The 25,924-nt window shown below is 37.4% G+C and overlaps 1 protein-coding gene across 2 annotated transcripts in view; it reads left to right on the top strand.

Annotated features, from left to right (window-relative positions):
* The window catches only part of fras1 (Fraser extracellular matrix complex subunit 1), a 131,745-nt gene that overhangs the window by 52,028 nt on the left and 53,793 nt on the right, over positions 1 to 25,924 (top strand). For both annotated transcript variants that reach the window (XM_083526764.1, XM_083526763.1), the window contains exons 15-28: positions 3,477 to 3,620; positions 5,176 to 5,316; positions 6,152 to 6,292; positions 6,788 to 6,955; positions 12,451 to 12,591; positions 13,955 to 14,098; positions 16,691 to 16,846; positions 19,074 to 19,220; positions 19,320 to 19,466; positions 21,818 to 21,958; positions 22,754 to 22,894; positions 23,305 to 23,445; positions 24,800 to 25,070; positions 25,708 to 25,792. In XM_083526764.1, coding sequence (XP_083382890.1) covers positions 3,477 to 3,620; positions 5,176 to 5,316; positions 6,152 to 6,292; positions 6,788 to 6,955; positions 12,451 to 12,591; positions 13,955 to 14,098; positions 16,691 to 16,846; positions 19,074 to 19,220; positions 19,320 to 19,466; positions 21,818 to 21,958; positions 22,754 to 22,894; positions 23,305 to 23,445; positions 24,800 to 25,070; positions 25,708 to 25,792 — 2,108 coding nt within the window. The remainder of the gene's footprint in view (positions 1 to 3,476; positions 3,621 to 5,175; positions 5,317 to 6,151; positions 6,293 to 6,787; positions 6,956 to 12,450; positions 12,592 to 13,954; positions 14,099 to 16,690; positions 16,847 to 19,073; positions 19,221 to 19,319; positions 19,467 to 21,817; positions 21,959 to 22,753; positions 22,895 to 23,304; positions 23,446 to 24,799; positions 25,071 to 25,707; positions 25,793 to 25,924) is intronic.

The raw sequence follows: 25,924 nt of genomic DNA, 5'->3' as shown, positions 1-25,924 counted from the left end.
TTCAAAGATTGACATTTTGAAAGACACATTTTTAAATGTATTCCTGATACGTTCACAAATTCTCATTCAATCATTCGGTTTTCAGATATTCAAATCGCTGTGCTCAGACACCAACTTTTGTTTCAGATAATGATATGATTTTAAAACCTTGGAGTACCAAATGAGATTGATAGCCATCCGAATTTTAATTTGATTGATAGATAGATAGATAGATAGATAGATAGATAGATAGATAGATAGATAGATAGATAGATAGATAGATAGATAGATAGATAGATAGATAGATAGATAGATAGATATGAGGATTGGATAGCAAAGATTTTATTTGGAAACCAATGCAAACATAAAGCTGATATTTTGTTAGGAATATTAGGAAGATGTAGAAGAGTAGATAGCTTCTTACATTCATCTAGAATATTCAGTCATTTCTCTCGCACAGCATGTTTCTCTAACTTGCATGAATATCAAGGGACCCAAACAGAAGCCATGCCTGCCCTGACAAACTAGCAGTCCATAGGCATTTCAATTCAGAAGGGACTGTGCAGCAGCGATGGTGTTAACTGGTGTGTGACAGGAGCATTGGACCAACCAAAAGCCATTCCAGCAGCTTGTTACGCTGTTTCATTTCCGTTAGTAATGAGCTCGGACCAAAAATTGGACTGGTCCAAATTTACAGAGCGAGTGCAGGTAGAATCTCCATCTCAGAGGCAGCATTTTAGTGGGTTTAATATGATTGAATGTTAACTGATGAGAAGAAATACACGGTAGCATTCAAATCGACTCAAATTTATTTCTCCAACACGACTGTTAGCAGCGAATATTGTCACTATGCAGCTTTACAGAAATCTCCTGAAAGCAAACTGAGTCTTGGGCATCAATTATTTTTGGAAAATCTTTAGAAAGCGAGTCGCAAGTGAAGAAGATGAGTGGAGGTCGAACTTTGAAACGAATCAGAGCCACAGATGTACAAATGTGTTTGGGATTTAGGGATGGGGAATATATTAATAAAAAAGTATGATATTTTAGTTTTTTATGTGAGGGTGAATAACCATCTGAATGAAGTGGAGGATGTGGGTAAAAGCACATCCTGGAGGATTTACAGGATTAGGTTGCCAAAAATATATATATAAAATATGCAAAATTATTAACCATACAAATCATTGGCATTTTTATTATTTAATTTTCATTTTATTTCATCCTTTTTTTTTTTTTTCATTTCACAAGTCTTAAAAGTATGACTTCATAGTTAGAGTAGCAGCAAGCATATTTTGTTGTGGAAAATGCTCTACCTCTTAAACCAGACTTATTTTTTACTTTATTTTTTACAATAAACAAAAACACTGCACATGGAAATAAATTATTATTGCAAAAATTGAATTTTTATTTTCATTGTGATTTTATTAAGATGAACTAAAAATGTTCTATACTACAGTGTAGTGATTTAATCAAATTTGGATTTTAGTGTCATGACACCATTTTTATCGTTTGAATGCAAACAGGAATAGTGTTTACTGTTTACTGTTGTTAAACGCTTGTGGTGTTAATCATTTTTCATAATTATTTGAATAACAGCCAATTGTTAGGTAATAATCATAATTACATTTCAAAACTAACCCAAGTGACAACATGAATAAAAGGATAATTATTAGACCACCTCTGCTCACATCATGTGTCCAATGTAACCATATTTGAAGGATCAATCCCAATTTATTACATCTTTATAAGTTGTCAGTCAGGAGGGACAGATAATTATACATGCACTTATGTTTATTATAAGAGATCTTGCATCAGAACTTGCATCTGCAGCACTATATTCATTCAATCTGCCTGCACCATTATATTTTATGCTGCACTAGTTTTGGGGTCTGTTTCTCAGGGGCTCGCCGCTTTTGAAATGAGGCTTTACACATTAAACAGATTGCTCCTTCCAATGCCAGGAATTCAACAAACAATCCACAATGAAACCTGATTCTCAGGCACAACATTCCCGTAGATGCTGTAGGAATGAAAAATCTTCTATTGGCTTGCAATTTTAAGCAGTGTGAATAAAAGAAATAGCAGAAAAAACTATTTTTGAGGTGTTAACAAGCCGTCCATATACAGTACAGACCAAAAGTTTGGACACACCTTCTCATTCAAAGAGTTTTCTTTATTTTCATGACTATGAAAATTGTAGATTCACACTGAAGGCATCAAAACTATGAATTAACACATGTGGAATTATATACATAACAAACAACTGAAAATATGTCATATTCTAGGTTCTTCAAAGTAGCCACCTTTTGCTTAGATTACTGCTTTGCACACTCTTGGCATTCTCTTGATGCCTACTTTGAAGAACCTACAATATGACATATTTTCAGTTCACTTTTTTATGTATATAATTCCACATGTGTTAATTCATAGTTTTGATGCCTTCAGTGTGAATCTACAATTTTCATAGTCATGAAAATAAAGAAAACTCTTTGAATGAGCAGTTGTGTCCAAACTTTTGGTCTGTACTGTAAATATATTATATATATAAACTTTTGGTCTGTACTGTATATATATTATATATATAAACTTTTGGTCTGTACTGTATATATATTATATATATAAACTTTTGGTCTGTACTGTATATATATTATATATATAAACTTTTGGTCTGTACTGTACATATGATGTTCGTCTAATAGTTTGTAATAGTGATTAAAAATATATGATCTGTTATGGTGCTACACACTATTCATACTATCATTCATAATATTTGGCTGGAGATAAAGTGACAGATGGCGAATTAAGAAACAGGGGAAACTCCAAACTCATCACAACTATACAGTGTGTCTTTATTCTTAGTTATTTTGCTATTTGGCTAAGAACCATCGACAAGGCCAACATTCCTAAACCTCTAATACATTTACCACCATTTTTGGTTTAGTCTAAACTACTTAATACTTAAATTAATTCCTGTCGATAATTTTATAATGTATTACATGAAATCTTTGGGACTCCTGTTTAATATTTCATCCGTTTAAGGCCAGCTTTTTATAGAAACTAATCCAAAATGCACAACCTGAGTCAGAAAAAAGTAATTACACTTTTGATTATAGTTGCTGCTAAGAGCAAGGCAATTTAAGGTTAGATCTCAGTGGGTCGTCTATTATCCATGCAAAATCTGGGCTAATTTAGCTTCTAGTCAGCGTTTTCTGTATTAGATTAGATAGACGTCTCACTGTGTGGTTTAGTGGGGACCGTGTGAAAAGAAGGTACTGTAATTGGGCCGTGTGTGTGTTTGTGTATATATGTGTGTCTGTGTGTGTGCATGTTTTATAAAGCCTGGGTTTCACAAAAAGGTCATCTTTTGTTCCAGTTCGCACTGGCATGTAGTCTAAGTCACGCTTCTGAAAGTTCTCACCACGGCTTATCAAGCAGACTTTATCCCTTTGAATAGACGCCGCTCGGATTCTGAATAGCATATTTGACCCCTTTTTCTGCAGGTTGCCATGACTCCTGTTCCTCATGCCAAGGGGCGGGTCCTCAGGACTGTCTGTCATGTGCTGACCCAGCCTATCTGCTGAAGAACGGCTTTTGTGTGGCAGAGTGTGGGTCAGGCTTCTATGTCAGTCAAAGCCAATGTCATGGTAAGCAATTGTTTTAAACATGTCACAGGATTTGTTCATTCTGTACAAATTTGCTGCTTCACAATGTATTATCCTATACCCTTACATGATTTATACATTTTTTCCATAGAATCCCCTAAGCGTGTCATTTTATATGAAAAAAAGCCAAAAAAAAATCTTATTTTAATGGGGCCAAATTAATGAGAAACAATAGCCCTTCAATATTTTTGTTTCTTTTTGTTTTTAGCTATGTCTACTGTTGTTGAATGTGAGTGAAATTATTAACTTCACCATTTACTTTACATTATCATTATCTTCACATTTATTTAAACTGTTTACTTTACATCAGTTACATTACATTACATCAGCTGTGCTATACCAGCTATTACCGTCCTCTTGTTTCTATCCCCTTTTATAATAACAAATTAAATGACATTTTATAAAAGCAAAAAATATGCGCTTATATATGTTATCAAGAAATCCCCAAACCCTGTGGACTTACCTGTGCCTACAAAAATCTATTCTTTACCTTTGACTTTACTTCTGACACTGATGACTCCTTTCAAAAATACATAAATAAACATCTCCTGACTGGAAAAACAACTCCTGACCCCTCACCGTTTGAGCAATGACACATTTTCAATTTAAATCTGTTTATGTAGACCATCTTTCGGTATGTTACTATGGAAAGCATAACATATAAGCATGAACATATTACTGTAAATCTGATATTTATCTCGCTACTGTCTAAGCGGCTGTTATTCAAAATGAATCAATGCGTTCCCCTAATCAGACTTGAGAATTAAAGAGATTTATGACTGTAACATATATTATCATGCCTTTTTATCACCTCAGACAACTAGCTTGCATGAGCAGCGTTTGCTTTACGCTGTCATATTAACAGTAAAATATTTAAAACTAGCCAAATGTGATAAAATATAAGCATTAACAATGGAGAATTTTTTAGCAACATAGCTAGCTTTGTTGAGGCTTAAAGTTTGTTGAAAAAAAAAAAAACTTTTGATCTATTAATCTTGATCCGAACACTTTTTTTTGACACTGAATAATTCAGTATAAACATAAAAAGCCCGTTTTCACAGGAGCTGATTTTTTTTTTTCCAAGAACAAAATCTGCATCCAGGCAGATGTTTAGTGTTGCTAGTAGCTCAGAATTCCACAGGGGGCTTAGTTTCAATCATCTCTGGTCAAAAGTAGGTGCACAGACATGCAGGAGGGTCTGTGAAGAACCTTCAGGCTGCAGCGTGACAACAAAATCACGAATGTCAGCTTAAAAACTGAACGTCCGCTCGGATACCGTCAAACTCGAAGAGGTTTAGCGCGTTTATACACGGCTCCCTCTGCAACTGCTGTTGCTGATTTGTGTTGAAGGATGTCATGCTTGTCTGCTTACGTCGCGGGAACACGTTGTGCACCTTGTTTAGACACGCTGTTGATGATGACAGCTGTGAAATCTGAAGTGTTAGCTCTGTTATTTCTGCCTAGCCATCTCATTTCGTTTTAATAAACAATTTCGATTCACTGGAATTTGTTAATGGACATGTGTCTTATGATGCAGCATGCGACTCGTCCTGTGTCACCTGTAAGCCTGATAACCCCAGCTGCAATAGCTGCCCCAGTGCCTATGCACTGCATCATGGGAAATGCATTCCTGACTGTCCGGATCAGCATTACAAAGACAGACACAGCCGCTGCCAATGTAAGTATATTTTTAAAAGGCATCCACAGTAAAAGATTTTGTCAAACACATTAATTTATCAGTGTACATACACAGTATGGACAAAAGTATTGGGACACCTGACATTTTTAGCCATATTTACTTGTTTCCCAAAATGTTAAAACAGAGTTGGAGGCACACAATTGTATAGGATGTATTTAGGTAGCATTACCTTTTACTACAGATCCAAGTCTGTACTGGAGATCCAAATTTGTTCCAGCATGACAATGATCCTGTGCACAAAACAAGCTCCATGAAGATATGGTTTACATGGGTTGGAGTGAAAGATCTTGAGTGACCAGATCTTGAGCTCTGACCTCAACTCAATTGAACACCTTTAGAATGAACTGAAATGCTGACTGCACCCTCGTTTTCCTCACTCTGTATCAGTACCTGACTTTACTTAAACCCTTGTGGCTGAATAACCATAAATCTCCACAACTACACTCCAGAATTTACTGGAACATATTTCCAGACAAGTGGAGGTTATAACAGCAAATGAAGAATACATTTACAAAAATCATATATGAATTTTATGGTTAGGTGTCCACAAACTTTGGTCCATATAGTGCACATTGTTGTATTAAAATCTGTATATCATTTCCCCCCCCCACATATGTTGCACATTTTGTATTACAGTTTTTACATGAGCTTGAGCTGCACATTTATAAAAATAAAAAAAAGAGATATAAATAATAGTTGAACACTAATTTGCTCTCATACACTGATTATTGTACACTGTATTTATTTCAAGCTTGTATAAAGAAATGCATTTCATATGACATGATTTATTCCTATATTTTGGCATGTCACTCAGTGTGTCACAGCTCGTGTGCATCCTGCTCTGGCTCCTCGGCGACCCAGTGCTCTTCATGCCCCAGCTCTCTCCTTCTGCACGGTGGAGAGTGTGTAGAGTTCTGTGGAGAGGGTCTGTTCAACAGAGATGGACGCTGTTATAGTAAGATCTCAGTTTTTACCCTCAGTTATACATGACGTTTAATGAGTAATAATAATTGAACACTTCGATTATTGAATAGTAATAATATTGAAAGCCCTCTAGTACCCAGGTTATGTAATCTATTGTTGTAAGTTATTATGAAACCTATTTGTGTGACAGTGTCAGGACTCTGAAGATATTTATGAGCGGTAGCAGCTGAGATAAAAAAAAAAAATGCAGATGGCAAACATAAACACAAGTTACTATGCCACAGGGTTGTGTATGAACTGAATTCAAAGTAACAGATATTAGTGACCCAGTGGAAGAGCTAAGCCAGAGACCAAGAGCCAAGGATGTGAAGATGTGTATATCACAAAAGCTGTATTAACACAGCCAGCCTTTTCCCCCAGCTTTTCTTCTATTTTCTTTCTCACTATGACTCTCCCTTATCCCTAACATCCCTTTTTTTGTTCTACTATTCTCTTTTTCCTTCATACTTTGTCTCTATCTCTGCAGGTTGTCATGTATCTTGCCGGGCGTGTGTAGGCCCCGAGCTCTCAGACTGTGTACGGTGTGTAAAGCCAGAGGAAGTGCTGCAGCCTCAGAATGCACATGTCTCTTATGGCATGTGTTTATCTTCCTGTCTGTCACAACATTACCTCGACTCAAATCTCATCTGCAGAGGCAAGTACACCGAGCCAAGATCTTCTTTTCCTATACGATTCTCACAATGATGCGGGAATTACTCATTTCAAATCAACATACAGCACAATTTGTGATATTTTTTAACATTGTGGTAATCAACAAAAGCGCTAATATGAGAATTATGATAATATTGTCATTATTGCTGTGTAATATGCAGCGCTTCAGTCTTACACTTGTTTTTTTTAAATCTACTCTAAATCTTTTTAAAGCTTTAATAGTAAAGGTGTGGTCTCTCTGGACTAATATAGTGTAGATATCCAGATTCTAGGTGAAGTTGAAATGTAATTAATTGTCCTTGGCGTCCTGGGAGAAAAAAATGCAACCCATTAGAGGAAACGCATATCTACGTTTCGCTTTGTAACTTATCAACTAAGGTGACAGGATGCATATGGTAGAGAAGCATTAATAAAAATGGGTCTCAGTAGGCTAGAAGGCTGTATACAGAAAACTAGCCTAGAGGTGGTTTATAGTGATAAATGTACAGAGAAATGAATGGCTCAGCAAATTGAATGGAAATGGAAGTTGTGTGATTATCAATATAAGAGTTAACTCCAACAATCTTCATGATTGGCAGGATGGGGGTAAGGATGAGGTGTAAAAATTAAGTAGCTTTTCAGTAGATTATTAGTAGCTTGACATGTCCAAAAACCAGTTATAGCGAGGTCAGTGTTGTGGGAGTGCAATTCCACATGTTTAATTCTAGCTAATAGAAAGAAACAGGTCAGCACAGATTGTTTCTAATCTATAATAGAGCTGGTATCTAAAATTTCACTGGCAGAAACCGGGAAATAAAAAAGATTAATAAAAAGAAGAGAAGTTTTCAAACTTAGTCCACATTTGAACTCATGGGTTCTTTGAATGGGTAAAATTTAGCATTCTAGCATAGAATGGGAAAAATCTTCTAGCATTACTTTCCTAGTAATAGGATTCTGCATGGAATCTTACCTTAAGCATGCTGTTTGGAGAAAAGTACTAAAATCCTCTCCCATCTGTGAAGCTTAACAGTGGGAGTATAATGGAATTGAGATGCTTTGCTGACTAAGGACGTGTGTGAATTGCAATAACTGGAAAACAAAAGAAGTCAAAGGGGGTTCCACCTGGCTGATCCTGAGCCAGTTTATAATTTGTGGAGTTCTCTGCTGCTTATGAGGCAATTTGGCATTGAAAAGCATTTCTCCCAAACCCCTCCTACAGCACCATAGTCTGTGAAACTAATTTCTGTCTTATAAATGATCTTTTAACCAGGCCTGTTCTGGCTGAGAGCGGAGCTAAATTTAGGACCTGAAGCGTAAAAAGAAGCTCGAAATTAAGAAACTGGTTATATTTATTGTGTAGCAACTTTCTAAACTGTAGGTGATACAAAACCAGAAATGGTTTATAACATTACAAGTCTCAGAGGCATCATCATGTTAATTTCTAGCTACCAGGCTTTTTGCTAGCCAGAAAACAGTGAAATTGGAAAGGAAGCTCTTTGAAAAGGCAAATTTTGCTTCTGCTATGTAAAAACATGCACATGTTATGTTTTTTGTTTTTTAGGATTTGTCTAAGGTTGTGTGTAGGATTCTTAATGGATAAATATTTGCCCCTGGGGTATTTTTTGCTTAATACAGATTTCCTGGATAGGCTTTAAAGTTCTAGAAACCTGAGTGGTGCAAGTTACCACTGAGTCATAGACAGTTTCTTGTTTCTTACAGATGCATAAACACACCTCCGTCAGACATAAAGAGGGCCTGGAATTCGCTTCTCACTGAAATGTCAATGTAATTCATGAGGAGACTTGAAATATAATGCTTGGGGTTCTGCTATTGAAACAACTGACGATTGCATAAATGTATGCATGTAAGCATATAAATTTATAGTGACTCGGGATATCGTGGAATGAATTCCCTGCCTACGATCTTAACCAATATGTTTGATGTACGAGGCTTTGGCACACTCCGCTGCACATCATCAACTATGATATTGTAGGCTGTGGACATTCAGCTCTGGGCTACCATCAATGAGTCCACTGTAAGGGTCCACCCTAACCCAATGATAATATGTCCTCTTGACATCAATAGCATCCATTGTGTGAAGCTCGCATGCTCAGACAAATCATCAGCTTTCTCCAGGAAAGCAGCTGAGCTGTAGGGGTACATATATGAGCTTGTTTTTGTGTGTGTGTGTGTGTGTGTGTGTGTGTGTGTGTGTGTGTGTGTGTGTGTGTGTGTGTGTGTGTGCTGGCAGATCAGATGTCACAGTGAGGAAGTTCTAGTGTGTAAATCCTTTTCGTGTTTCCAGTTCAGCAGCTTGTCAGATGACGTGTGCGTGCGTGTGTGTGAATATATTAAAACCAAACTCACATTAAAACTTTCCACACAGAATGTAAGATATTTTCATGTTTGACATACAGGTGCATCTCAATAAATTAGTTGAAGTAAAAGTTGATTTATTTTAGTAATTCAATACAAAACGTAAAACTCATATATTATATAGATTCATCACACACAGACTGATGTATTCAAGTGTTTATTTCTTTTAGTTTTTGAAGATTATGGCTTATAGCCAATTAAAACCTAAATTTCATTATCTCAGAAAATGTGTTCAAAGTGAAAAAAGTTGTGAAAAAAGTTCATTATTAGAGGCTCGTGGTGTCACACTTTAACCAGCTAAATAAATCCAAACACCTGCAAAGGTTTCCTGAGCTTTTAAATGGTGTCTCAGTCTGGTTTAGGCTACACAATCATGGGGAAGACTGCTGACTTGACAGTTGTCCAGAAAACGATCATTGATACCCTGCACATGGAGGGTAAGACACAAAAGGTCACCGCATAAGAAGATGCCTTTCACAGAGCACATTAATGGAAAGTTGAATGGAAGGAAAAAATGTTGTAGAGAAGGTGAAATGAAGCCCATTCATGAATTTAAGGAGATTCACAAAGAGTGGACTGCAGACAGGAGTCAGTGCTTCAAGAGCCTCCACACACAGACGTATCCATGGGCTACAACTGATGCATTCCACTGTCAAGATGTCACGCCACTCCGGAACCAGAGACCACATCAGAGGTGTCTTACCTGGGCAAAGGACAAAAAGGACTGGACTGTTGCTCAGTGGGCCAAAGTCATCTTTTTTTCAGAGAAACGAAAGAACGTTTTGCATTTCATATAGAAAATCAAGGTCCCAGAGTCTGGAAGAAGAGAGGAGGAGCACAGAATCCAAGTTGCTTGAGGTCCAGTGTAAAGTTTGCACAGTCAGTGGTGGTTTGGGGAGTCATATCATCTGATGGTGTTGGTCCACTGTGTTTTATCAAGTCCAAGGTCAGCACAGCCATCTACCAGGAAGTTTTAGAGCACTTCATGCTTCCCTCTGCTGACCAGCTTTAAGGAGATGCTGATTTCATTTTCCAGCAGATTTGGCACCTGCCCACACTGCCATAAGCACCAAAAGTTGGTTAAATGACCGTGGTGTTGGTGTGCTTGACTGGCCAGCAAACTCACCAGACCTGAAACCTATAGAGAATCTATGGGTTGTTGTCAAGAGGAAAATGAGAAACAAGAGACCACAAAATTCAAATGAGCAGAAGGCCTCTGCCAAAGAAACCTGGGCTTCCATACCACCCCAGCAGTGCCACAGACTGATCACCTCCATGCCACGCCGAATTGAGGCAGTAAATAAAGCAAAAAGAGCCCCTACCAAGTATTGAGTACATATACAGTAAATGAACATACTTTCCAGGCACACCATAAGGGCATTAGCAAATTACTGATGTAGAAGTAGGAGGGCTGGGATGCAGTCAGCATTCTAATTCATTCAAAAGATCTTTAACTCTAAATTTTAATGGAGTTTGCTTGGTGCACAGGGGCATTGTCATGCTGAAACAAGTTTGGGTCTCCTAGTTCAAGTGAAGGGAAAATTAAACGCCACATATAAAACATTCTATATAATTGTGTGCCTCCAACTTTGTGGTAACAGTTGTGGTAACATGGCTGGACAAGTCCAAATAATTTTGTCCATATAGTGTGTGTAGTTTGATATCATTGCATGCTATTGTCATCTGAAATATATTTTTAATCCACTTATGGTTTATAGATTTTTTTCCCTGTGTTTCTTTTGTTAAAAATTCATTGCAAATTACTTTTTATTTATAGACCTTCAGTTTTTGAGGCTTTCAATTAGCACCTCATTTATCAACACATCAATTGAATTTCTTCTAGGGCTTTGGTTATGACTTTGATTGAATCATATTTCAACTGTCCTGAAAATGTAAATTGATCAATAGGTGAAGCAAAGGACAAATTAATCAGAAGTGGGCTATGAAATTGTTTTACCTACATCTTTATAGCATCTGTTTGAAGAACACGGTTTGAAAATGGATTGTATTTAATTTGCTTGCTGTTCTTCTTGGGGGCATAAACTCAAGTATAATTATAGATAGATTATTTCTGCTGCCTGACAGTGTGAGCTGCATAGGTTGGATATTATACTAAAGTGTGTGTGTGTGTGTGTGCTTGCCTGCATGCCTGTGTGTGAGTGCGAGGGATGAAGAGAAAATGTGACATTTTGCTCGGAAAACACAAAAGGTCTCGTTTTAGTATTAAGCTACATTAATGAACAATAGGGCACTCCTATATTTACAAGAAGATATGTGTTTCTAGTGACAAGATACTGCATGCGTGCTTGTGTTTTTAGTCAAAGCCTTTGTTTTACCCTACCTGACATGGGTTCCCCCTCAAGCACTTTTCCAAAAGGAGCCAGAGCTTGCTGTCGAGTGCCCTTTATATAATGGCATGATATATTGTCAGTAATGGGCATGAGCCAGGCTTAGATCTGCCTTTTTAGCATGTTTGTGTTTGAACGCAAATGACTGCATTCACCATGGATTCTGGATGGGAAAAAAAGACAATTTGTACAGTTTATTTACACATAAATAGAGTTTAAAGATCTTAAAATTCAAGATGACATCCTTCAGTGAGACAACAATCACAAGGATGAATGAACAGAAAATCTATTTTGCCATGACACTTCTTCACTTTTAACTGTGCAAATAGACTAGAAACAGTTATTAAGGCAAAGGGTGAGCATGCAAGTTTGTAAAAATTATTTGTACTGCACTATGGATTGGTTAAGATGTTGAAAGGTTTATATATTAATAAAATTATATGAATAAAACTCTTTGTGATAAAGATTATAATCAGTATTTGCATTGGGCTTCTGCAGTCGCATCTGATGATGTTTCATTGAGGTGTTTATTTCTAAAGTAAATTTTTCTTTTCATTTGCTTAATTTTCTTTACAAGCTTGTGATAATAAAAATACATCTGTAAAACTTAAGATGACAATTTTAGGCATTGAATGTTTTAAAAGTCTCCAAATGTTTTGTATCCAGTGCGTAGATGTTCAAACCTTTTGTGAGCAAAAACTCAATGCTGTAGAAAATGAGCTGCTTGTTCTCCATGTTTAAACATCTTCTTACTAGAAGCTTGATTTCCTTCTAGAATGCCACGAGTCATGTTCACATTGCGCAGCAGGAAATGCCAACAGCTGCACTTCTTGCCTTCAACCCGGTGTCCTCTACAATGGACAATGCCTTGATCGGTGTCCTCATGGTTTCCATGTCCAAGACAGCACTTGCCATGGTAAGAACAGTCCCAATCTTCTCAGTTTTCTTTAGTCAAACCCATCCCTTATCAAAGCCAAAAGTTTTAAATCAGCTTTAGAAGATAAATGATCCTGTCCCTTTTTAAGAGTTACCTTGACTACCTTCTATTATGAGAAAAGAAATGAACATGAATCAATACGACTACCGAGACACTGACAGCTCTAAAAAGCAATATATGTGGCGGAGTATTGCCGTTTGTCAGTAAGATTCATTATAATGTACGGAGGGGATTGTATTAAAGCTTTTCAGCAACACATGCCAATAATGGGGTGTAATTCCTGATGCGAATCCGGCTCCCTGTACCGCTTTTTGGCTCAGCACTTTAAACATCGTTTAAGAGTCTGTTGGATTCCACGCTGTAGGCATTTTAAAGATGAACTACAAGCCAAGAAGAATCCCACGTACTTAGACTTAATGGCATCATAATTCCTTGTTGGCCACCTTTTGAAGATAAACCATTAAAAATGTTGAGCCAAGGCTAGATAGTGAATGGCTTCAGTGTCAGGCTCATTTAGGAAGGCTAATTGAGCGTGCTAACCTCTTTCCAGTTGGCTAACCCAAGTTGATTTGGTATCAGCCCCAGAGATTTTAAATTATTTGCTTGACATTAGTGATGTAAAGGAAAAATCTGTGGCAGTGTGATATTGTAGGAGGAATTTTGCTAGCGTCCATGAGGTCTGTTTTTCCTATACCGAAAGTCCTTGCAAAGTTTTTCTAATGGAAACTTCTTTATCCGATGATAGAACAGTTTTTTCTAAAATATTTCAGTTCTGCTCTCTTCTTACTTCCCACATTTGTGTCACTCCCTCATTTTACCTTCTCCACTGCTGTTCACTGCAACTCAAAACATTTATTAGTATAACTATGCCCTAAGGTGAACACATCTAAAGCACTGTACTTCCACTGACTCATCTCTCTATACATGACCAGCACTTGACTGCACTGCCCCTGCCACAATGTGTAATGTGTATTGTTTTTTGTTCATTTTGCTAACTTGGGGGTTTCAATTTAGCGGTAATGTATTATGTGTTAGCGGCCGGAGCAGCCCCTTTAAGAAGGTAGCGGATGGAGGTAAGACATGACCAAGGCAAGCATCTTGACGTGCATCAAGAGTGAGTCATAGACAGATTAGGCAGAGAGAATCCGGTAATTTTCTAAAATAAAACATCGTTCAGAATCCAATAATAAATAAAACGGAAATAATGTAAGTTATGTATTCTTTCTGTGCGGCCCGGTACCAATTAGCCCACGGACCCAGGGGTTGGGGACCACTGCTCTAAGTGATATTAGTTCAAATAGTTGTATGAAAGTTATTGTGCTTATTTTTTTTTTTTTTGCAGCTTGCCATCCAACATGTAAGGAGTGTTCTGGTCCCTCTCAAGCTGACTGCACAGTCTGCCCATCTCATGCCAGCCTTCACAACGGCTACTGCCGTACCAGCTGCCCTGAGGGACAATACCTAAATGCTATCGGATACTGTAGTGGTGAGTAACTCACGTTATCCTCATATAATCCTCCAATTTTGTATAGTGCATAATATGCTTGTAATAAAAAGTTGTATTGCTAAGGTCAGGGGTCACCAACCTTTTAAAAACTGAGAGCTATTTCGAGTACTAAGTAATACGAAGGGTGCTGCGTGTTTTTTGGTTACTTCTGGGTGCTAGTAATTGAGATTATCATGTAGTTGGGGTTTTACATTAAGCAGCAAAGATTTTCTTATTTTGAACAGACCTGCAAACATGCTTTTGCCTTTTTCTTTTTTTTTTTTTGGTTGATTCAGTGCTAAACATTTTCTATGTTAAGGGTTCTGTGTCTCAGTTCTTGTGAAAGGTTGTGTCTCAACAAGCATGAAGAATCATAATAGACCAATAAACAGAAAATAGAAAAGGAATGATAACAAGTCTGAACACAGATAAAAAAAAAAAAAAAGACTAAACTAAACAAAAACAGGCATTTAGATCAAACACAGAAGGTTTGGTTTAAACAAATGGATTAATATATTCAGGTTTTAATTATACCATTTTAAAACGAGATTACAAAAGAGGCTTTTACTGGATTTCTATCTTTTCCTCAGCTCAACTCATTTATTAAGGGATGCCTGGTGGGATTTCTCGGACAGGCACTTTTTATTATTCTTCATAATCAGATGTTCTCATTCAGAATCATCAAGATAATGCTTTATACTGTACATACTGTATAAATACATTTTTAATAATTTATTAGACTGTTTAGGTTCAGCTTCGAACTTTCCGCATGTCCTCAGAAAGAAAGAAAGAAAGAAAGAAAGAAAGAAAGAAAGAAAGAAAGAAAGAAAGAAAGGTAAAAAAAAATTTATATAATTCTAAGGGCAGTTGTGTTTTCAAAAATTTGAATCCATTTTGCATTTGAAATATTTGACTGTGTAACACAGGAGACATTTTTTATGAAATAAAAACCATAAGTGAATGAGTAGAGTCTTCCAAAAGCAGTTATAAGTTAAGTTATATATATTCTTATTTAATTTACCTGAGGCACTTTAAAATAAATATTGTAGAAATATTTTCAAAGGTTATTAAGGTTTTTTGCCAACCATTTATGATTAACTGAGCCACCAATGTATATACTTTAGATTATGTTTGCTGTGCTGTACAAGCTGTCCAATTCCTTGAAGCTAAAATTCCAGGGATTCTCATCTTTGCTTACAAAAACCTTTAATGGAATTCATGGAATCATACGAAAAAGATTTTTGGTCTTTTTTTTTTGTCTACCCCAACACCTGCCCTTAGACTTCCTTTATAAGTGAGTAAACAGGTTTTTAATTCTTTTCTCAATACATAGGTTCTGACTGTGGTAAACACGCATACATGATAAAAGATAGACATCGGGGTATAAAGCGCTGGAGTATTCCTTTAAGAGGATTACAGCTGTTTTAGGACACTGGACAAGGACAAAGGAGATTTTCAAGGTTTCATCATGCTGTCAGTTTTGATCTCGGCTGTTAATCCATTTTAATCCATAATCTATTATATTCATTTTACTTGTAAGAACACAGAACGGACAAAGTCAAGATTTAAGACTGTAATCATCTCTTCCGTAACCTTCTGGACTCCTTTGTCAGAATGACACGAAAGGTGAAATCTAAACGGTAGTAGACAGACTTTAGAAGAACAGTGAATATTGTGTCTGGCACTGTTCTGCCAGTGACATTAAAGCTAATTAGGTGATCTAGTTGCAAGGTGACCTTGGCCGACTGGCATTATGGTAAACAACAGGAAGAGGGTGGCTGTTTAATATTTAAAAGGATGCGGTCTGAAGGGTTTATATGCAATAAATACTTGGCTGCAGATTTTGAACGACCTCCACTCAACCCTATTACTCAGAATGGCGTACTTCAACTTTTATAAGTAAAACAGTGCTAAAAATAACGTGTTTAGGACAAATTTGACATATATTGTATATAAATCCCAGTTAAGTCCCTTTTAGTTCCAAATTGTAGAAAATGTTGGAAATTTAAAGTGGTTGAAATTTGAAAATTATATAATAAATTACTGTATACAGAGAGGAACAGTAATATTATTGTATATTATAGTATATTATGGTTCTTTCCCACTTTCTTTTCCCCAAACCCACCTAATTTGTCTGTGTGTTTTTCTTACACATATTAAGCTGATCTCGGAAACACAAATGCATATGTATTTTTTCTTTCCTTGCCATGAACCTACAAGAAGTTTTCAACAGCTCACATAAATGTTCATATGCCCGAGTTGTCTCTCTTTTAGATGCACACACACTTATGATATGAATCACTGTAATGCATCCATTCTCCTGCTATCAGTGGCTGAGGGCCTGCTTTCTGCCCCTTATCAGATAAGAAACCAGGGTAGAGCATGATGAAAAGATCGTTTTTTTTTTGTTTGCTGAAAACATCTGTGGGCAAAGTAATGGCTTATTGTGAGACAGAGATTGCGGTGCTGTGATTTCTCACCTTTTTTTTTGTTTACGTTATCTCAGTTCAAAGCTCTATCCTGATGCGTGCATGGGTAAGCGAAAAAAAAAGTAGTATTTACTAATAATGCACACATTCTTCTCACCTGCAGAGTGTCAGGAGGGCTGTCAGCGGTGCACGGCAGACCTTCAGCTCGGCTCCGGCACTGTGTGTTTGTGGTGTAAAGGCTCTCGGATGCTGCTGCTGGGAGATCACTGTGTGCAACATTGTCCACCGGGACACTACAAATACCATGGAGCCTGCAAGAGTGAGTTTGGCTGATGCTTTTATCCAAAGTAAGGCAAAATCTAACCAAGCGAAGAGTGGAGCAGATGAGAATTAAATGCCCCAAGAGGCCCTAAAATCCCTTTTAATGTCTCTAGTGAGATTTAAACTCACATTAAGACTTCTGTTCACTGTGCAAACACAGAACTCTGAATTATTGAGATTACACTGCATTACACGAACAGATCCTGGACAGGCACAAACACAGAAACGCTGAACACAGACCATCCCAAACACAGAAGCACTTGTCATAGTGAGGCCTAAACACTGAAACCCTAGCTACTGAGTAGAGTGGAGGGTACTTTATTAATCCCCGAGGAGAAGGTTGGTGTCACAGCAGCCACAACATGGGAACAACAGGGAACACTAAGACTTAACAGTTCTCAAGATTTTTTAAATGCACAATACAACTTACAATATAGAAAGACCCATAATCAGTCAGTAATGAGAGAGGCTCAAACACAGTAACTCTTGTCATGCAGAGGCTTAAGCCCTGCCTATAGAGTGGCCAAAACACATAACCTTTGCCTACTGAAAAACCTAAATGCATACCGTATTTTTCGGACTATAAGCCGCTACTTTTTTCCCACGTTTTGAACCCCGCGGCTTAAACAACGAAGCGGCTAATTTATGGATTTTTCCTGGGTTTTTTCCGGTTTCACAAACTTCAAGCCAAAAAACTGAGCGACATAACATTAGACCAATGAAATTTCCGAACGGAAACGAAAAAACGCACCTCATCTGTGTTCTGAGCTGCACGGCTTCGGGAGAAAAAACTTCCACCGGTGGTGATTTTTAAACGCACGATGATGCCAAAAGAAAAACTCTCGAGAGAAATTGTTGTAAAAGGAAGGAGGAAGACAGTGAACAATGACTTTCTTGGTCAGCTACTGTTTAGATACAAGCCGTTGTAACGCGTTGAGTCTGGGTGAAGGGAGAGCTCGCTAACTCCAGTTGCAACAGAAATCATATAAGCACAGACAGGTTTCCAAAACTCGTGCTTTTTTATTATTCTTGGCAACAGCGTTATGGGTTAGTCAAAGAAACTTAGAAATGAAAATAATAAGGACATAATCCTCGGTCTTGCACACATGCAGTAATACCGGAAAAATGTGGCGGCAGGCAATTCCAAAATGCCGCTCTGCTCTTTGTCAAATTCAGTGGGTGCGGCTTATATATGGGTGCGCTTAATAGTCCACAAATTACGGTAACTCCTGCCTACAGAGAAACCCAAACCCTTACAACTGTAAGGCCTAAACAGTGTAACGTAATGTAGTCCCTTTGATCCCATAAATATAAATTGAATAGTAAGGTATTAGAGCATCTGCCAGTCTGAAGTGGGTTTATGTAACATCATAATATAGCTTAAAGGCTTCTAAGCATTAGGCTTAACCCAATGCTAGATAAAACTGAAATATGTTGAGAGAAGTAATTGGAACAATTTATTTCTCAATCAAGACGCAACCTTGAATAAACAGCTGCTGCTTCACGAAACAACATAATCACATAGAGCTGATACCCGGCATTACATCTTCAGCAAACAGCTGCTCTCCTCTCTAACATCCGTGTGCAGATATAAAGAAAAAAGCCCTGAATGAAATAGCCTTGTGTATAGCCTTGCGAAGTCTAAAGGTTTGCGCCGGGTGAATGTTTTGAAAATGTCTTATGAAATTGTACTACATTCTCCTGTGTACTAAATGAAGTTCTATAAAGAAAACCTCCAAGGTATTAGTTGCCAGGCTGCACCAGGCTTTCAGCTTTGAAAATGTAACTATTGCAGTACATTGAGAACAGAGCTTTTTTGTGCTTATTAGCAAAGGCAAGTAGCCCGCATCTGGCTTTACATTTACACTTATTTCTTTGGCAGACACTTTTATTTAAAGCACCATAACAGAATCCAGAGCAGACACAGAGCTGTTACAGGAGCTGACACTTAGTTTGTTTCAACTATGAAGAGCCACACCTAAACCTCAAGGGATTGAGCAACACATCCATGATGTAAACACCAGCCACATATCTCTTAGTTAATTATCACAATTGGCCTAATGTTGTCCTAATTTAGTCAGTCAGTCGCAGCACGACTGCTCAAAAAGATTCCTATCACACAACTATAAATCTATGATAGTCTGGGCTAACATCAGAATTCAACATTGCCTATTATATCCGAAGTTTCACCAAACCATATTTCTGCTCATGTCTACAATTTCCAGAATGTCATTCATCCTGTGCAGACTGCAGTGAAGAAGGACCTCTGTTTTGTAGTTCCTGTACGGCCCCTAATGTTCTTGCTCCATCTGGTATGTGCATCCCTCGATGCCCCATTGGATACTACGCTGATGAACACCAAGTGTGTCAAAGTAAGTGCTTCTGTATCCTTATGAATTATGACACATTTACAATATTGTAATTTATGTAAGCTACAGTACATTACTGCTCTGTGTGTGTGCATTTTATAGAGTGTGACCGTCAGTGTCGGACTTGTGAGATGGCAGGAGTGTGTACGTCCTGCAGGGACCCGGGGAAGGTTCTACTCTTTGGCGAATGCCAGTACGAGAGCTGTGCCCAGCAGTACTACCTCAACACCACGACACACACCTGCAGGGGTGAGATAACATTACAGAAGCATAGATCATGCTCTATTTGCTGAGGCTTTACTGCATATTACAAATATTAAGTCAAAACCATTTGCAATCTTATCTGTGTAGTTTAGTGATGAACGATATGTAAACTGCATCAAGCTGTCTTGTATGTGAGTGTCATAAATAGAGATAAGAGTTTGACTGAGGCTCCAGTGCTTCTCCAAAAGCTATCAGTAGGTGGATGAATAAGAATTTGTATATGGTAGTAGCAATGGTGAATCATAAAGAAAACTACTACTAATGAACAGAAATGAAATGTATTTGTTACATCAAGCTCACACTAAAGAATATTATTTATGCAGCCCAATTTTGTGCATGAGCTCTATTCACTCTGGTAAGTGACGTGTCATAGATGACATGAGAGTTTTCCTTTAACCCAGTGGTGGATGAAGTACACAAAGCATGTAGTTGAGTAAAATAGAGATACAGTAGGTAAAATTAAAAAGTAAAAGTGCTCCCTTTAAACTTTCACTTGAGTAAAAGTACACAGGTGTCTGCCTTCAAATGTACTTAAGTATCCAGTACTATGATTTATTATTGTTTATTATTATTTATTATATATCAACTAGGTTTATGTGAAAAGACTCTAATGCACACCAAACTATTAATAGAATTAAATTAACAAGTTAATACTGAGCCCAAAACCTTATTTTTTAAAAATTGTTATATAAATATTACCCTAAATCAAGTCAAGTAGGCTTTTATTGTCATTCTAACCATATACAGTGCAGCACCCAGTACAATGAAACACTGTCTCCCCAGGACCAAGGTGCTATTTTGTACTTAGTTTAATAAAATATTTAGTTTCAGTGCATGACGCAAGAGAGGCATGCAAATTGGAAATTCAAGCTTCTACTTATAAATAATGTATTCTTTAATAATAAGTATCACTAAACGTGTGCATATTTTGAAAAGTGATGGCAAAACAGTTCCTGAACTGGTTTCCTGTGTGTGTGTGTGTGTGTGTGTGTGTGTGTGTGTGTGTGTGTGTGTGTGTGTGTGTGTGTGTGTGTGTGTGTGTGAGTGCGCGCAGGAGAAAGCATGTCATCTTGTGCAGCATAATGATTGTTTTTCCCTCTAGATACTTTCTTCCAAATCCATATTCATAACAACTTATTTATGGGAATCTTCTCTACAATAGCCCATTATAGTCACAATATCCTGTGATACTCTAACTGTGTTGTTAAAAGCTAAAACACACATTACAGAGCTGTTTGATTTTGGTGGGAATCTTTGTTGTGTGTGTAATGAACAAAAGAATGTCTGCTCTATCATTATTATACAGCCCTAACTGTTTTGTAAGAATTTTGAGCACATTCTTTTTTAATGCTGAGCCTTTGATGTGAAAGAAATGACTTAATAAGATTTTCTTCTGTTTGGGATTGTCCAGTTCAAAGTGCCCTGGATGCATTTTAGAGAACAGAGAGGAGAGAGAAAAAAAGAGAAATTGATTTAGAGTGTTGTTGTAGAATGTTGAGGAGGAAAAGAGAGAGAGAGAGAGAGAGAGAGAGAGAGAGAGAGAGAGAGAGAGAGAGACAAAAAGAAAAAATATCTGCTTGATATGTATACAAATGATTTATATTCATTTGTTAAATAACTGGAGCTTTAACTAGCTAGCATGCAGATTAGCTAGCTTGATGAGTAGCTACCTCAAGATTCATCAGATAGAATCTGATTTGAACAGATGAATTCTCTGAACGCAGTTCACGCTGGTTGGAAATGTCTAGACTAGAAAAAAGAGATGTACATATGAAGAGAGAAGGGTGACACAGTATATGAAATGGATTTCTTTACAACCAATCTGCCATGAAATAGAAGAGTAAATGTGTGCAGGGTGTTTTAGATTTGTTTAACCCTGCATGGGAGAGAGAGGAAATGTTTTCCTGGATGGTGAATGGATCAGTTCGAAAATCACTGTCAATGCATTTGGTTTGATTTTTGTTTTCTAGCCCTTGTGAAAAAATGTGTGCTGTTTGGAAGAGAGATTCGATGGGCCTGTCTGAATTGCTGACTTTTTTTCTTCAGCAAAACTGCAAACTGGCAAAGACAAGCACATCTCAGGGGGAAATGGGAAAATCTGAGAAGACTTTACGCTTTATAGACATAATGGATACCAAACTGGGAAAAATAAAATAGAAAATGAGTTTGTCTTTTAAAAACAATGATTTAGCTCCAAAGACATCCAATGGATTTTTACCAGCTATGAACCTCTTTTTCCTTCTTCTTTTCTTTAATGAACTTCCTCTTTTTCTCTGTCATTGTATCTTTCTATCCTTCGCTCTCATCCTGGCTGTTTTGGTCTGTGTGTGTCTCAGAGTGTGACTGGAGCTGTAACGCGTGTCGGGGTCCTCTCCGCACTGATTGTCTGCAGTGTATGGAAGGTCACGTCCTGCAGAATGGAGTCTGCGTTCCCGCCTGCTCTCCGGGGTCCTACCAGGATGGCGAGAGATGCCTGAGTAAGTGTCTGACCAGATAATAAATTTTTCTATATGGATATAAATTTCACACATTTTCTGTCTGAATACATTTTAATTTCACTCTCAGTGCTTATGGACTGAAGACAGCTGAGTCTGTGTGTGTAGATGCCAGATCCAGTGATCTCACTCTGCTAAGTTTTAATAGCAGTGCTTAATGCCAAATAGAAACTGGGCAATTCTATTTTTTTCTTCAGAGTACAATTTTTTATTGTATTTAATGCCACAAATGGGACTAAGAATTTTGAAGTATTTAGCCAAATAAATGATAACAGATTGAGTTATGCAGGCAGTGGTACAGGCAGTGGTACAATGTGTGCATAGCTGGCATTAAAGACTACATCATAAGTATAAACATAACATACCAATATTGGTACATAACATACCAACATAGCATACCAAATATGCCAAAAAAATGCATTGTCATATTGTGTTGGGATAATCAGTTTTGCTGTGAGAGGCAAGATAATATAATAAAAAAATGACATTTTGAAGAAAATGATGTATTAAAATATAAAACAACTATTTAATTCCCTAAATCATTCAACATATGTGAAATTGTGACTACATCTGTGGTGTCCTTTGTGTCCATGATAATCCCAAATTCATTTGACAGAGCAATGCCTGAACACCCAAAGAAGGTCTCTTCCCTCTTAAGATACTGTATAGAGATACATACAGTCCTCTTGTCCACACTCTAGATTAGCCTAGGATGAAAAAATTCTGATGTATACCCTTAAGATGTGTATATTCCTCTTTTTTTTCCCTTTTCCCCAGGTTGTGATGATCACTGTAAACAGTGCCAAGGTCCTGGACGATGTCTTCAATGTCATCTCCCTTACGCCTCTTTAGATGGCCTGTGTGTGCTGAACTGCGGCAGCCGCTACATTCTCGACGCGGCCAAACAGCAATGTGTCGGTGTGTAATTTACAATTTGAATGAGATTTTTCTATCAAATTCAGTTTTAATCAATTTCCATATTCAGCCCATGATAATGCAGCTGTTGTATTTAATGAGCTGCAGCTAAACAGAATAATTATATTGATTAGATGCTGCAAATATCGTACACTGATTGTAAAGCCTTTTTTTCAGGCAGAAAAATGTCTTATATTACAATAAAAGATTTATACAGTTTTATAATATATATGACACCTATCTATCTATCTATCTATCTATCTGTCTGTCTGTCTGTCTGTCTATCTATCTATCTATCTATCTATCTATCTATCTATCTATCTATATATATATATATATATATATATATATATATATATATATATATATATATATAATTATGATTTTTTTTTTGTCTCTGCCATATTTCCCAGCATGCCCATTTAGTTGTGTGGAGTGTGTGAATGTGGGACAGTGCCGCATTTGTGCTGAGAATATGTTTGTTAAGAATGGACAGTGCACACCTAATTGTGGTCGTGGATACTACGCTGACAGGAAGACCAGAGAATGCCATGGTAATGCTGCACTTTAATCACTTTTTTGAATAATTCAAATTCATTTGTTTAATTTGCTTGCGTTTAGACTGATTTTTTAACAAAGCCAAAAAGAAAATATACCGTATTTTTCAGACTATAAGCCCCCAAGGACTAACTTCAAGCCAAAAAACTGAGCAACATAACATTAGACAAATGAAATTTCTGAACGGAAACGAAAAAACGCACCTCCGCTGTGTTCTGTGCTGCACGGCTTCGGGAGAAAAACTTCCACCGGTGTTGATTTTTAAACGCACAACGATGCCAAAAGATAAACTCCAGAGAGAAATTGTTGTAAAAGGAAGGAGGAAGACAGTGAACAATGACTTTCTTGGTAGGCTACTGTTTAGATACAAGCCGTTGTAACACGTTGAGTCTGGGTCATGGGATAGCTCGCTAACTCCGGTTGCAACAGAAATCATATAAGCACAGACAGGTTTCCAAAACTCGTGCTTTTTTATTTTTCTTGGCAACAGCGTTACAGGTTAGTCAAAGAAACTTAGAAATGAGCATCAGAAAATAATGAGCACGTAATCCTCAGTCTCCACACGCACACACGCAGTAATACCGGGAGAATGCAGTGACGTGCTGTTCCCAAAATGCTGCTCTGCTCTTAAAGGAGCCACAAAATATTTCACCTGTTACACCTTGTAACAGACACTCTCTTTCGATAAAGCCTGTGTAAAGTTTGTAAAATTCAGTGGGTGCGGATTATATAACGGTGCGCTTTATAGTCCGGAAATTACGGTATATCCAAAGCCAAATATTACCTTTAAAAAGTCTTCGACACTGCACGAGTTCTAATATATTTCCTTGATTTATTTGATGTTAGTAAACAAAGCCATGGTTTTGTATGTGCATATTAAATTATAATTAAGTATAATGAAAAAATAAACAAAGTCAAGGATTTAGATTAAAGCTATTTATTAATGCTTGGTAGGCAACATACAGGCATCATGTTGGAGACCAAACATACAATACAATTGTTCATACCATTAATGTAAATAAATATAAATGTCTATCTATAAGAATCAATATTTAATTACTAGAATCTCTAGAAAGATCCCTGTTTTTTGCATCCAATCATAATGATCTTAATGGTCTGTTTTTATATGCTGTAGTTTTAATTGTCTAATCTTTTTATGTGGCAGTATTATTGTGAATATAAATTAAAAACATAATAAAAAACTGAACACTTTCGGTCACTACATTTGTGTGGCTATAGTAGGGGGGAAAAAAACTTACTGGTATATCATATAATTCATGGTCATCTGTTACACATATAAACTTTGGGTCTGTGTTTCTTTCTTTCTTTTTTCATTTTCTTTTCTTTAAGCCAACACTCATGCTCCATCTCTCCACATCAACGGTTCATTTCTGGTTGCTATCGGTGGAGTGACCCCTCTGGAGCCTGCGCTCCTGTCAGTCACAGACTCAGACAGCCAATCAGAGAGCCTGCTCCTACAACTGGTACAGCCTCCAAGTAATGGCCAGCTAACAGTACTGGAGCACAGACAAGAGAGAGCTCTGCACAAAGACGACACATTCACCCTCGCACAAGTGAAAAACAGAGTTGTGCGCTTTGTCCATACTGAGGCCCAAACCAAGTGAGTGGACCGAAGTCATTGCAGTTTGGCCACTTTTTTTATTTTTACTTTCGTTGTGGTCTAGTGGTTAGAATGCGGCGCTCTCACCGCTGTGGCCCGGGTTCGATCCCCGGTCAGGGAACCGACCCCAGCCACTCTTAGTGCCGGTCCCAAGCCCGGATAAATGGGGAGGGTTGCATTAGGAAGGGCATCCAGCGTAAAAACATGTTCCAAATCAAACATGCGGATGATCCGCTGTGGCAACCCCTAATGGGAGAAGCCGAAAGAAAGTTACTTTCATTTAAATGTGTAATATTTAGATTTTGCATTTTTTTTGTATGATTATAACATGCAGGTTATGTACGTGTCAGCTCACATTTACATTAAAGTCATTTAGAAGTGATTTACAGTTGAGCTGAAAGGGAAGGGACTTGCTCAGGGACCTTACAGTGGCAGATTGACAATGCTGTGTGTGAGTGCATTTATTTAGATAGAAATGTATGATTTTGAAATGATTTTGCACTGGGTCCCCAATTTAGAGGCAGATGTCAAGCGATGTGTGTGGTTTTCTTTTTTTTTTTTTTTTTATATTCACACACTTAAACACAGTTAGAATTAAAATTCTATAATATTGAACGATTTATGATTTTTGTTTCAGGGCTGGCCAGTTCACTTTGAGAGCGGCGGATCCACAGCTGTTCTCTCTACCTCAGACTGTTAATTTACAGGCAGTGTCTCAGCAGGTACTTGCCCACACACATACACACACCCTTACTCACACAGACTTACACATCTGAAAAGTTACATAAAATACTTGAGTAAGTAATGGTGGTTTGATTGCGAGAGTTCAGGCAGAAATAAAATATGCATTGCAG

Source organism: Silurus aristotelis (assembly GCF_946808225.1).
Source record: "Silurus aristotelis genome assembly, chromosome: 23".
In the NCBI taxonomy this organism is placed as follows: Eukaryota; Metazoa; Chordata; class Actinopteri; order Siluriformes; family Siluridae; genus Silurus; species Silurus aristotelis.
This window is presented reverse-complemented; position numbering and strand designations above follow the sequence as displayed.